This window comes from Clytia hemisphaerica, unplaced genomic scaffold, assembly GCF_902728285.1.
Source record: "Clytia hemisphaerica strain Z4C2 unplaced genomic scaffold, Clytia hemisphaerica genome assembly, whole genome shotgun sequence".
NCBI lineage: Eukaryota > Metazoa > Cnidaria > Hydrozoa > Leptothecata > Clytiidae > Clytia > Clytia hemisphaerica.
Genome location: NW_027103566.1, coordinates 716588 through 730253, shown reverse-complemented (window position 1 = coordinate 730253; position 13666 = coordinate 716588). Strand labels below are relative to the sequence as shown.

The 13666-nt window shown below is 35.5% G+C and overlaps 1 protein-coding gene across 1 annotated transcript; it reads right to left on the bottom strand.

The window, feature by feature from the left end:
* Positions 1–2278: 2278 nt before the first annotated feature.
* LOC136801010 (V-type proton ATPase subunit B) lies at positions 2279–13124 on the bottom strand. The gene is made up of 15 exons (XM_067057632.1): positions 12969–13124; positions 9049–9104; positions 8596–8694; positions 8326–8419; positions 7934–8011; positions 6784–6865; positions 6613–6670; positions 6187–6288; positions 5438–5535; positions 4986–5109; positions 4615–4695; positions 4287–4356; positions 4004–4086; positions 3334–3568; positions 2279–2772 (listed from the first exon to the last, which is right to left on the bottom strand). The coding sequence occupies exons 1-15, from the start codon at positions 13069–13071 to the stop codon at positions 2624–2626; spliced, it is 1512 nt and encodes a 503-aa protein (XP_066913733.1). The 5' UTR covers positions 13072–13124; the 3' UTR covers positions 2279–2623.
* Positions 13125–13666: the final 542 nt, after the last annotated feature.

Sequence of the window (13666 nt, the reverse complement as noted above, 5' to 3'; positions counted from 1 at the left end):
CTCCCCCGCCCGGTTTTTGACAATCTTACTATACTAAACGAGTTTATGAAAAGTGTCTGTAACGCTAGCCCAGTAACATATGTTAAGGTTTCTAAAATTTGAATGCCGCGGCTGGAAAACCTATCCACCTTCGATACAAAAAGTCTCGCGCTAAGTTTGACAAGCGTAGAAAACTCGGATTAGAGAAGACTCTACACTGCTATTTGTAAACGAAAAAAGTTCTGACGTCAATTTCATGAAAAAGTACTGCGACGTCACAAAGTTTCAAATAAAAAGGTGTGGCATTTTTGTTGCACAATTTCGAATTATTTTATATCAAAACACGCAACAAAATCCAACATTGTTGTTTGATGATTAAACTTCGTCTAACATTATTTAAAAAGGTTTCAATGTTGGTTGCATTGCATATGCACCGGTCTTAAGCTGTCCGCATGTGAAGCCAACAAGCGGGAAAACCTTCAGTGCTCAATCGCAAAGCGCGATCCTCTCCTTCACAACTAAGGCTTTTTCTTTCCTAGAGCTAGAAGCAACCCTCTCAACACCTCAGACACCTTTGGGCGTCTGCAACGACGGGTACCCTTGATAATTTTGACAGGGTCACAATGGCATTTCATTGAACAGAAACTTCCGTTATCTTAAAAAGACATAGCTATCATCGAGGCTTACAGACACAAAATTTTGACTAATGTAGAAAGTTTAGAAGTATAATTTTTATTATTGTATTCGGCATTTTAAGCCAAAACGATGTCAGGAATTAACCCACATTGTAGTATTTTAAAGGCTTTTGATGTGCAAGCAAAACCGTTAACCGGCGTTTGCGACGACGGGAACCGTCTAGTTCGAGCTATTCTTCTTTTATATAGCAATATTGAGGTATTCTAGGCTTTTTACACCCAGCCAATTTTTACAACTTGAGGATATATTTACTTGAAGATGCCGTGGTATAGTGGTAGTCGACCTTGGCTTCTGTGCAGGAGGCCAGGGTTCGATTCCCACTTACGGCAGTTCACTTGGCAAGTGAACGTTCCTTCGCCCGGTTCAACCCATGCCATGTGAGAGGAATTGGGTAATCAATTCAAGGTGCTGACGGGACGCTCATTAGTAAGCGTCTATAGTTGCGAGAATAGGCCTCTAAAGCCTCCTGCTACTCAACCAAATAGAAATAGGAATAGAAATTCAATTCAATAATTCCAGATTCAGCGTTGCTCTCTACCCAGACCTACTTTTTGATTTTACTGATGGACTTGATAAAGCTTGTTGAGTGAGTGCTATCAGAATCATCAAACAGCGAACTAAAAGGGACTTGATATAATATGAGTTTGCCCCATTGCACTTATAATAAAGAGTGCGCACTTAATGCACTCATAAATACATTGCAAGAATTGTTATCAGCAATAATACGAGTCTAAATGGGCGTTCACGAAAATAAATCGATTATAAGCTTTATTCCAACATTAAACTTTTATCAATCTCGTACCCAGAGCCACACCACTACCTTAAGTTAAAGGAAGAAATTTTGGCGGATTTAGCCAAAATCCGCCAAATCTTTTTTTCCTCAATCCGCCAAATTAAATTCCCGCCAAATTAATCTTATTTAACGCGTTCCCCAAATTGGTGCTATTTCAGGCGCTAAAACAGTTTTTTTTTTATTATTTGATAACTTTGTCCAAAAATACCCTTCAACCGCCAAATTAAATTTCCTTCAAATTTAATTTTTCCAGCCATCCGCCAAATTAAATTCCCTCTGATCTGAAAAAACTTTTTCGGCCATCCGCCAAAATTATTAGAGTAAAACCTCTAATTAACGGACACTCTACAAGGCGGACACTAACCCCTTTCCCCGATGGTGTCCGCTAATTAGAGGTTCCACTGTAACACCACTTTCTAATTTTACTGATGTACCTTAATACTTTCGTGAGCGCTATTAAAATCATAAAATACGAACTAAGGGATTGGGTGGTTCGAGTTTGGACTTTTACGCCATTTACGCCAGTCATGAAGGCCTTGACAACTAGTGAATCGTTTCTTGGACAATACCCCTTTTTAAAAAGTGGCCCCTCGATAATTCTAACTTATTCTTAGTTCCCATCAGGGAGACTAATTATCCTTACTATCCTTCACTAAATGGACGTAACCTCACAATTGGGCAGTGGTGCAAAATATGTCACTGTTATGTTCAAGGATGCCCAGTTGTGAACCTGTGAAATTAGGGTTTGCCTATTAAGGGCCGATGAGGTACTATAATTGGGTAACACCAAAATGGAATGTAAAGACGAACTTATGTAAAAAACGATATAGAGATTTCTTTCGTTATTTAATTTGAGTAAAAAAAATTCATAAATTATAAAATTGCTACAAGATTTATTGGCTTTTTGAAATTTTTGAATTTGTTTAAGTGAACAAAACCCACTAGATAAAGATCGATTTTGTGCACATGTCACACAAAGCGACCTTCTGAGAGAAAACTTTCCATATTGAAAATGCGTGAGAAAATTACCATATAAATTATTTGTCTGAATAAGTTAAAATTTTGATTTAATTGATATCTTTTTTGACGCACTTGTCGGCTACCACCACAGTCATTGAAAGGAGAAAACAGAAACTAAACGGATCAAAGAAGCTTTTACTTAGCAGCTCCTTTTCCTCCGTCTCGTTGGTAAAATTCAGCCAATGTCTTAGCTGGAATACGTTTCAACATCTCTTTGGGGAAAATACGCAACAATTTCCAACCGATGTCCAAAGATTCAAAGATGGTTCGGTTCTCGTAGTTTCCTGTCAAACGAAAAAGGAGAAGGATAAAACACTGTTGAACGTGCTAACCACACTGGCTCAACTTCAGTATCTTTTAAATTATTGCTAGGCCCAATTGTAAACATCAACACTAAATTTTTGATATAAGAAATGTTTTAGCTTCGTTGTAAAACTCGTGACCACGCCCCTAAAAATCAAAATTTTGAAGAAAAAAAACACCCCCTGATATTCACCCAAGGAACAAGTGTGCAAAATTTCAGCCGAATCGGACAATTTTTGAAGACCATTAAATTTCAGAAAAAGGACGATACATTTCAGTGTATTTCATAGTCATCGCAAAGAATTGTCTGATAAATATCATTCAATTTATCATGAGCCCCTAAACTTCACTTTTAACAGCACAAAACAAGCAACTGACTGGCAGCAGAAATTTTGAAAGCTATTTCTGGGAAGGTTGAGCTTTTTTGAACAAATTGTTCGCGGGAATAGATGAGCTTATTCTCAGTTCTCCAAACAGGGGGCCGAAGGTTTCCAAATACAACACCCAGTAAGCTACATTCGAAGGAAGAAAGATATACCAACCTTGGGCAATGAAATTCTTTTCGAATTTTTGAAGGAATTCGAGGTAAAGCAAATCATCAGAGCTGAGAGCTTCTTCACCCACGACAGCCTTCATGGCTTGAACATCTTTACCGATGGCGTAGTTAGCATACAATTGATTGGAGACGTCAGCGTGGTCCTTTCTGGTCATACCTTCACCGATAGCAGACTTCATAAGACGAGATAGTGACGGTAACACGTTGATTGGTGGGTAGATCTGAAATCAGATGGATTGTAAAAAACATAATTGAGAATATATTCTTCGAATTCGAAAATCTATTTGTCTACAACAATATCGAAGATTCACGCCATAAAAACTTAACTTCTAAAACAGGATAGATGTACCAAACAGCTCATCTTATTCAACCTAGCCTATTTAGAATTAAGAATTTATTCATTTGTACGTTATTTATTTGAATCACCGATTTTCTTAAAAAATATTGAAGCTATAGGAAGGTGTCCCGAGCTTGGAATGTTTAAAAAAAGAATTTTCATTAATTCAACTAAAAAGGAATAGTTTTTAATCTTGTTCAAAAGAGTGAAGTGAAATTTTGAATATCTGTTCCTTTCACCAAACTTGAGTCTTTAAAAGGTGAGTTGGCACCGTCAAAATGATACAAACGAATGATGAAATACTTTGATTTCAATTTACCTGTCTGTTGTGAAGTTGACGATCAACATAAATTTGTCCTTCAGTAATGTAACCAGTCAAATCGGGAATTGGATGAGTAATATCTAATCAGAGAAAAACAAATATTCAAGAAAAAGTTAGTTTAATAAGTCACACAATTTGAAGGCCCATACCAAATAAGATCGGCGATCTAGCATGATGTGATCAAAAAAATACAAAAAAATATTTGCCAGGGTTTTAAAGCGAAGATCGAGTAGGAAAACCATACAATTTTTAAAGTGTTCTAAAAAAGAAGAATGCTTACCATCGTTAGGCATAGTCAAGATGGGAATCTGAGTAATGGAACCATTACGTCCTTCAACACGACCAGCTCTCTGTGGAATCGAAAAAAAAACGAAGATTGAATTAATAGAAACTCTACCCAACTACTGCAATCAGACATTATCAATATTAGGCATCAACTACATTGTTTTGTGCGATATGATAATCTTTCTTAACGTGATGAGTGGTAAAAAAGTCATGGTTGCATTTGAAATATTTTTGAATGATCCGAAAGACATTTCGAATCAAAAGACAATTCATTCGTAATACATTTTGGCGAAACGCAAAATAAGCGCACATATATGACGTACCTCGTAAATGGTAGCCAAATCAGTGTACATGTAACCAGGGAAACCACGACGTCCGGGCACTTCTTCACGAGCGGCAGATACCTGTCAACAAGTAAGACTACAGATTATAGGGAATCAAAAAGGTCTGTTGGAAAATTTAATTCTAGATGAAATCAGTATCACAAAATGTTGATAACAAATTAATATATCCTGATATCTGAGATTCAATCTGACATGAAATTCATAACGTTATGTTTTAAACGGAAGCATACAAAAAAGATCGAGGGTCGACCACTCAAACTCGTAGTAAACGCACGAGCTGTTTTGGGTGCTTCTGTAAAAAAACATGAATAGCATGAATTGAAGAATAAAGCGAATAGAGAGCTCCTCACCTCACGAAGAGCTTCAGCGTAAGAGCTCATATCGGTCAAGATGACTAACACGTGCTTCTCACATTGGTAAGCTAAATATTCAGCAGCAGTCAAAGCTAGACGTGGTGTAATGATACGTTCGATACTAAGAACAAAAACAAGTATCGATTATTAAATATCTCAAAATTATGTCTCATTCTCATAAAATTCAAATACCCAGGTTTGTAAGGCTTGGAGTAGCCGATTTATTTCCTTATCTCGTATAGTGGAAGCTTTTTAGATGTACAATGGCAAATGATCACCCTTGACCCTATAGATGGTATAAGCAACTTCAGATCTGACTTGAAAATTGTAATTGCTTATTTTTTGACTGACTGTTAGAAGAAATTCTGAATGATGTAAATATACGGTTTTGCCATTTAACAGCGCGATATATTGCGAGATTTTTTACCATGTAAAGAAAGCTTGCTTACGTAGGATCATTAGCCAAGTTCAAGAAAAGACAAACGTTCTCCATGGAGCCATTTTCTTTGAAATCTTGCTCGAAGAAACGAGCAGTTTCTCTGTTGACCTATAGTGACGAAAAAATAGAATTAAAAAGGGTTTTTTAAAAGATGTCATTATAGAAAAAATGAATTAAAGTGTATCCAGATATAATTAACAGTGGAAACGAGAATGCCTGTAACTTTTGATAGTCAAATATAATTGTGGAAATTGTTTTTGCTTGTTTTAGAGAATTAACAAGTGCTACTGTATATTTGAATGTATTTTTTGTTGAAAATTCGCGATTTTCAGCGGTTAAATTTGTGATTGTAAAAAAATGATCTTTTTTTCTACTTATACAACGTTCATTTTTACACCAGTGGCAGTTCAACCTTAGGTTAAGAAAGTTGTCAAATTTCAAGGCAAACGAAAAAGTTGGGACAACAAAAATATGGGACCCAAAATACTCATTGGTAGCACTTTTCTGTGAAACATCAAATCTCCAAATTTTTAATAAAAACGGGGTTGTCACTTTTTAGAGAACCTTGCCTTCTATCTTTATGGAAAAAATCAGAAAAAAACTAATGAGCCAATCCGGAGAAAAGCTGGTAACAAACACACAAACGCATGAACAAAGGTTAAATTAAAGGACCTCCGGGGTAGACCCAAAAAGCTGTGTTTCCATCTCAAGAGATAAAAAGGGAAAAACACTTAATTATATTCTTCTATTCTGACTTACACCCATAGCAGCAAACACAATAGCGAAGTTGTCATCCGAGTAATCCATGGTTCCTTTGCCATGCTTGACCAAACCAGCTTGTCTACAAATTTGGGCAGCAATCTAGAAAGGCAAATTAATTTTACTCTCTAGAATTCTGACCCAATATTACAACTTATTTGAGAACCCTATTCTATAAGCCTTTTTGGAAATGGAATTAAGCAAGACAGTAAGGGTTACACATGATTCCCAGAGCTGACTAAAAGTAATGGTTAGAAAGATAATTCACCAGAAAGATCAACACCTGTCCTTTTTTTAAGAAGCTTGAAACACCCTGGAAAATTGATAAACAAGTTATCAAGACTTCATCAAAAAAGTCATTATGAGTAAAGAAGATGCAAACCAACTGAAGCATTCAAAACTTGAAACCGTGAAGAGTTTATTTACCTCATTGTGGGGCAGACCAGAAGCAGAGAAAATTGGAATCTTCTGTCCACGAGCAATACTGAAAAGCAAAACAAAAGATTATATTTTTTTCAAGACATTTTAAAATTGGAAATTTCTATATTCCTGAAACCTCTTTTAGGGTTTTAAGCAAAATATGGCCAAAATATTTACCTGTTCATGGTGTCAATAGCGGAAATACCAGTTTGGATCATTTCTTCTGGGTAAATACGAGACCATGGATTGATGGGTTGACCTAAGAAAAAATGAAATATTTCAACAGCGTCAGAATATACTCTAAAAACTTCTAGGTAAATGTATAGGATCACAATAAGGATTGTTACTTGGGAGACTTTTTCGGAATATGGTGATGTGGACAGGGGGGGGCACGCAGTTACTACAAGACAGTATGACACTTACTACCGTGGTGGTACTGTATTCAGAAGTTATGAAAACAGTTACTACACAGTGTAGTAACTGCTGTTTGAGGGTGGTGCCAAACACTAAAGCTAGCACTTTTGGTGTAGTAAGTGCTTATATTTTAATTCTTTTTAAAGAACTTTCAAAATTTTTCACAAAAAATGAATTTTTTTGTGAAAAAATTCTTTGTTAAAAAAAAAATTTTTGTTATAAATGGACGAAAAAAAATTTGAAATTTTTCTCAGACCCAACTTTGAAATTATGCTTTCCCTAATTATCATTAAAATGTTCTCAACAGCTGTTAACCAAGTAAATTAAAAGAAAATCTAGCACAAAAATGGCTTTAGGTTGAAAAATAATCGCAATTTAGGGTAATTTCGAGGATGTTTTTGATGATATCACTCAAAAACAGGGGTGGTACCTGGAAATCTTTTCTGATACATGGCCCCCGGCGTGCGAATTGAATTGAGGGGGCCAAAAATATATGTCGCCCACCATGGTTGGGCGACGAAGAAAATTTTCGACTTTTAGCCCTTATTTCACCCCTCTAAAAGGTATATATAAGATTTTTTAAAGTTAAAAAAAAATTACTTTGCAAAATATTGGGGGGGGGGGCCATGGCCCCCCTGGCCCCCCAGGTGACGGGGGCCATGCTGAAAACAGTTACTACCAAGGTGTAGTAACTGCAAAGGGTGGTGGTCCTGAAAAAAAGTGTTGAAAAAGCACTTACTACACATCATGTCTTGTAGTAACTGCGTGCCCCCCCCCTGATGTGGAATAAGATTTTTTCAAATGAATACTGAAATGAAAGCTTTAAAAAGTTTGTATTTTTTAAATTTGGCTACCGATCATAATATCCATCTGTTAGAAGATTAATATCTACACCCAAATTATTGTATCTTACCATTGATATCAAGGTAATCTTCAGCAAGAATTGGTGGGCCATTATCAATTGGTTTCCCTGATCCATTGAAAACACGTCCTGAAGAATAATATTCATGTGTAAGATGATGAACTAGAAGAATCTCTGGAAAATGTATATAATAAGCCTTGTAATCCAAACTACAATGAACTCTCAATATGACAAGTTTTACTGTTCTTATAAAAGCATAAGAACATAATTCACGCGCCACATCAAAAATGATACACTAAAATTATCAGGATTGTTTGAAAAACAAACTGACCAACCAATTAATTTCAAGAACTGTTGGGTTTTGCTCTAACTGTTGAATATATCTTCACATCCCGAGATCAATACTAAGTCAACAATTTAATAAATAGTAAAAGCAAACTTACCTAACATATCAGATGAAATTGGTGTTCTTAAGATATCTCCGGTAAACTCACAAGCAGTATGTTTAGCATCAATACCACTAGTGCCTTCAAAGACCTGGAGCATAAACAAAAGAAAGTTACTTTCAATCCTTCCCAGCTAAACCATCTTTGATAGGTACTCAAAAGTCTTTAGTGTTAAATCTGGTTAAATCAGCTGATGTAAAGCTATGTGTACTATAGTCAAGCTAAGCAAGGTCCCAGTAATGAATATTTTATTAAAGCTTGTCTTACCTGAACAACAGCCTTGGAGCCACTAACTTCCAGAACCTGTCCACTTCTTTGTGTTCCATCAGGTAAAGTTAAGCTGACAATCTCTGCAAACTTTGGAAACTAAAATAAAGATTTCAAAACATTCAAATGGATATCTGTGCATATATTATTTAAAAAAGGAAAAATTAGTTTGGGAAAGGTTAGAAATGTATAGACAAGTGATTAAAGTTTTCCCTGAAGAAAAACGTTTATCAATTTCAAGGGAGTTGTGACAAAGGTTTTTACAAAAGTGACGAAGTTTTCCTTGTCTTAAGTTTACTTAGCAAAGTTTACCCGTTTAAGGTTGACCAGGACTGGCCAACACCTAGCAAATGGTTGGCTTTGAAATATGTACTTGTTATCAGCAACAAAGGTCATTCTTAGAACTAAGCAAACAAAAGCGTAAAATAACATTGTTATTATTATTATTATTACCTTCACTTGATCTAAAATGACTAACGGACCATTGACACCAGATACAGTTTTGTAGTCTAAAAGAAAAAAGAAAAGAAATTATGAAGTAATGATAATCTAGTAACAAGACCATATTCCAAGTTTTCTCTTTGCAAAACCTACTTGCCTTTCGTGAGTGGTCTTATTATTTTTGGGGACCTAAATAAACCTTGATAACAAGCTATCAGCTTTACCCCAATTGTTAAATATCTGGACAGACCCAAAATTCACTATCAAATCAGTAAGTCTTCAAGGGCGATGTGTGTGACAATAATCTTTTAAGGAAGGGTGAGGATTTGAATATACAATTTTTTAAATCAAACTTTTTACGGATCCTGGATTGTGAGTGTTTGATTAAAGTTATTAAATTTTTTAATCAAATTTTGAAAAATTGTTATGTATGTTGAGTTCAACTAATTGAGCCTGGTACATTATGTGTTCAACTTTAGTAGTTTTGCTAAACTTCAACTTTTTTTGTATGTAGATGTTTTTTGATCTACATCCACAATCCTGGAATAAGATTGCGAATGAGATTGGGTAGAAGCTTGCAAAGCCATCAAATGCCTGACCAACCAAAACAGCAAAATTAGAAAGTTGAATAAAAAGAAAGTTGTGAGGCAGCGAGTTGATAAAGCAATACATAAACAATTGAAGAAAGTTGCAAGGTAGCGAGTTGATGAAAAACAGATAAATAACAGAAAAATAGATGTTATTTCATAATTTTTTAACTTCGCATTTTTGAGTTAGAAAATCTTTTTCAGTCACTAAATCTAAAATTCACTTTGCATTTTGCGAAGTGCGTAGCTATAATTCGAACCCTGACCTGTTATATCAGAAAAAATGACTGTTTAAGCTTGCCCATATCAAGATTGACCAGAAACAATAAGATTTGATATGACTACTTAGGCATTTTTCCAGGGATTTTCTGCTACCGGATAACGACAGTAGCAGAAACTCAATCTTAAATTGAGTTATGAAACTCAATCTTCAAAAAAAAAATTCTGCTCTGAAAAAGTTTTAGAAATCTTGTGTACATGTTTATTCATTTAAAAATAAAACCAGGACGATCGTTTCGCAATTTTCTCGATCATTCTTTTCTTATAAGTATTATATTATACAACTGTATTGGAATGCTGCTCTCATTCCACCCTCGACGGTAGAAGTCGAGAAGTCATTTTCTCTAATGAACCTGATCCTGACTCCTCTAAGAAAGAGACTACTCCCGGAAAACTTAAGCCATTGCATGCGAATCTGTAAGTTTCACAAACTTACAGACGCAGACTTTGATGAAATTTTGAAACGTTGGCTAATTGGAGGAGGCACTAAAACTGCCACGCGTAGAGTAGCATACCATTGGTAAAAGTTTCTCATATATATTTTAGTCTTTATATTTTTTGGTCATAAAAAGAGTTTTCGATTTTATTTGTTCTTCTCAATTTTGCAGTAAATGCTAGATTTTCCTAGTTTACTCTATATTGAGTAGTTTTGTTTGATTTATTTAACACAACATTTGAGTAGTTTTGTTATATTTTCTTCGGTAAAATTGTCTCTGAGCATACGATATTCTAGTACTTTATTTTATAATAAAAACGAAACCCCCAGCTAATACTCATCGCGCCTATGGCGCAATTTTGTGTCTACGGCACATTTTAAACTCAATCTTCAGCTCAAAATCTGGTTTCTTGGTAGCTTTTTATTGAAAAGTCTTATTTTTATTTTGTGACATAGCGTCAAAAAGAAGATACTCAATTGTCATCAAACTCATTGTGTGACGTCAATTTTTGAAATATGTAGCCTCCATGGAAGCTATATATTCGAATATATTGGAAAGCAAAGAAGCCAATCAAATGTCACTATTTATGCGAGTCGGATAATAATATTCAATATACTATTTCAGGCTAGATCATTTGAGGCGCACCTCCACACACACCTAAAATGTCTGAGAAGTGTGTAGTATTTGGACCATACTGTTGTGGGCGTAAAATAGGGCGGAAACTAAGTAGCTCTAAGCTAAAAAACTCTAATTTCGATCTTCCTTAAGGTAAAGAGGTTGCGAGATTTGGGTTAGCAAGGCAAAAATTGATAAAATAAAAAGCTGGTAAAATCGTAATCTTCAAAAATCAAAATTCTAGCCTCACTGATAAGAATAAGTTTTTCTGAAAGGAGAAACCCTAAATGAAAAGAAAATCCATTTCGGCAGAAATAAAAACTTTTTCTTGGAGCATTCCCATGCTAAAGAAGCAAAAAAGTTGAAAAAACTACATGAAAATGAAAGAACTAAAATTAGCAAATGTGATTTTTTAATTCCTCACCCTTTTTCTGATAAGCATACTAAGTTTCAGCCTTTAACTACGTCTTCCTCCATTTCCAAAAACATTTGTTCATCGATAGTTGCAATTTTTTTTTCTCCCGTCGGAAAAAATTTTGAAAATGTTGAAAAAAAGTTTGGCACTTTACTAACTTGCTGTCTAGCTGTGTCAACAGTAAGTTAGGGTGGACAGGCCAAAATTTTCCCCTCAATTTTTAGAAACAAAACTAATTTTATTTGAAAGTCCTTACCTTTGTGAGAAAAATGAGGGGTCATTTATTAGAATACACCTTATCGGAAATTCCACTTCCTCGCGTTGTTGCTACGCAACACTTTTTGGGAGGTAAACAAAGCTCGATATTGGGGTTTTCAGGCAAAAAGCCTTACAAAACACCCAAAATGTTGATGCCAAAAGAGCCTCCAAATCAACTGAAGGACCACCGAAGTTGTTGTTTTTCTCTTTCTAATAGCTTCTGCTAGCATCTTGAAAGCTTTGTTTTGTTTGTTTTTTTCAAATTTAGTGTATTTTTAGGAACATAAACAAGCCAGATATAAGCAAATGAGTTTTTGTTTTACGCGGGAACTTTTATGCAGGTCTAGAATTCATGTAGTATATTTACGTGACGGAAATGTACCGTAACTTGGTCTAATGTCGACATCCCTCCTCTAAATTCGACACCCTTTTCTAGAGCTGAAAATTAAAAAAAGGTCAAAATTATTTCATTTGCTTAGTGGTAAGGGAGGATAAATCTTTTTTTCAATCACCGATTTCGAGTTTCATATTATTCCTATCTCTAAAGAAGGGTGTCGAAATTAGAAGACGGATGTCGAGATTAGACCAACTTACGGTAGTGTTGAAGCTGGGCCGTACTACGCGAGCGTACTCCATGGATTGCTAGCCATACCGTCGCTACTCGCGCTACCATTTATGTTTACCTCCCAATTTCAACTGATCCATTTTAGCGCAATTGTTTTTGTGGAATTTCCGATAATAAGGTGTATTGGTGCGGTCTGAAAATCGGCCCGATGACTGTTAAACTTTAGCTTATCGCTAATGAGCTGGAAATGATAGCTAAAAACAAATTTCACCACTGGAAAGCTGAAATCCTAGCTTTCAGATGGTGTATGGTGCTTAAATGAAAAAATCTGCAATCTTGTTAAAAAATCGCAATTTCTTCTTATTTTTCGAAATTCCAGACGGCCTGTAGATTTTCAAATAAAATACTTTGTGATAGATCGCAAAAAATCTTTAGCATACATAAAAAAAAGTTAGAAGGGTTCAAAGTTCACGGAAAAATGAAACATTTGTTTTGACTTCAACAAAAGTTGCGTGACTTCTGGGGAGTCGCTTCTACCTGTAACAGACTTTAACTGGGAATATCCCAATATTGTGAAAACTGCGCATTTCCTGCAAAAAAATCTTGCGTGTGGACAGTCTGGAGAGAGAAAAATGTCGCAGCCTAGAAAGGTTAAGACCCAAACTGAACACAACTTTGGCAAGATTGTGGAAAAGAAAAGCTAAAGGTGTATTTCTGATGACCGCTCTTGAAGTATAAAGCTTACAAAATAAATACATATTCAAAAGGGAACATACTTAGCCTTGGTTGTGATATATAATCTCTAACAACTGCATGAGTGTGTTGTTTTGAAGCTTGAACATCATTTAAATCCATAAGATCACCAGTTGTGGGCGCCATCTTGAATTTTCGAAAATATTTGTGTTTGCTTTGCTCTGTTGCTTTTTGCCGAAGGGCTCACGAGACTTTTTAAGGCGAGTTGTGCATGTTTGGCGAGTAAAGATAAAGAATAAACAACTCGCCATAAATTTTTTCTGTTGCATGGTAGCATTTTGCAGAATTAAAAGTTCGGACAAAAATGACATTTTCATGCTTGCTACTTTATCCAAACGTATCCAGTCCCTTAACTCACTTTTTGATTATTCTGTCAGCGCTCACGACTGTATCACGTCCATACAAGGACACTTGTATAGCGAAGATTCGTTATATAAGTGTCCTTGGTCCATCAATAAAAACAATTAAAAAAGTGGTACAAGAGGCTCTGTGTACGAGATTGTACTGTGTACACACTGTGGCCCCCACTTGTTAATTTTTCGGAAATTTTTCAGCCCACCGAACCTTATCACTATTAGGATAACCCCCCGTTAATTGATTTTTAAGAATGTTTTCAGCTTTCAAAGATCCCTTATTTTGCAAGAAATAGACTGATTTTAGGCTATATTTACCTTATTTTGGGGCTTTCAGAAGTACAATTTCCAACCCCTGGCAACACCGC

Coding starts and splice junctions, on each gene's coding strand:
- LOC136801010 (XM_067057632.1), bottom strand. CDS start 13,071: ATGGCGCCCACAACTGGTGATCTTATGGATTTAAATGATGTTCAAGCT. Junction 6,671..6,783: donor GCTATTGACACCATGAACAG/GTAAATATTTTG, acceptor TTTGCTTTTCAG/TATTGCTCGTGGACAGAAGA. Junction 4,087..4,286: donor CTTGACTATGCCTAACGATG/GTAAGCATTCTT, acceptor TTCTCTGATTAG/ATATTACTCATCCAATTCCC.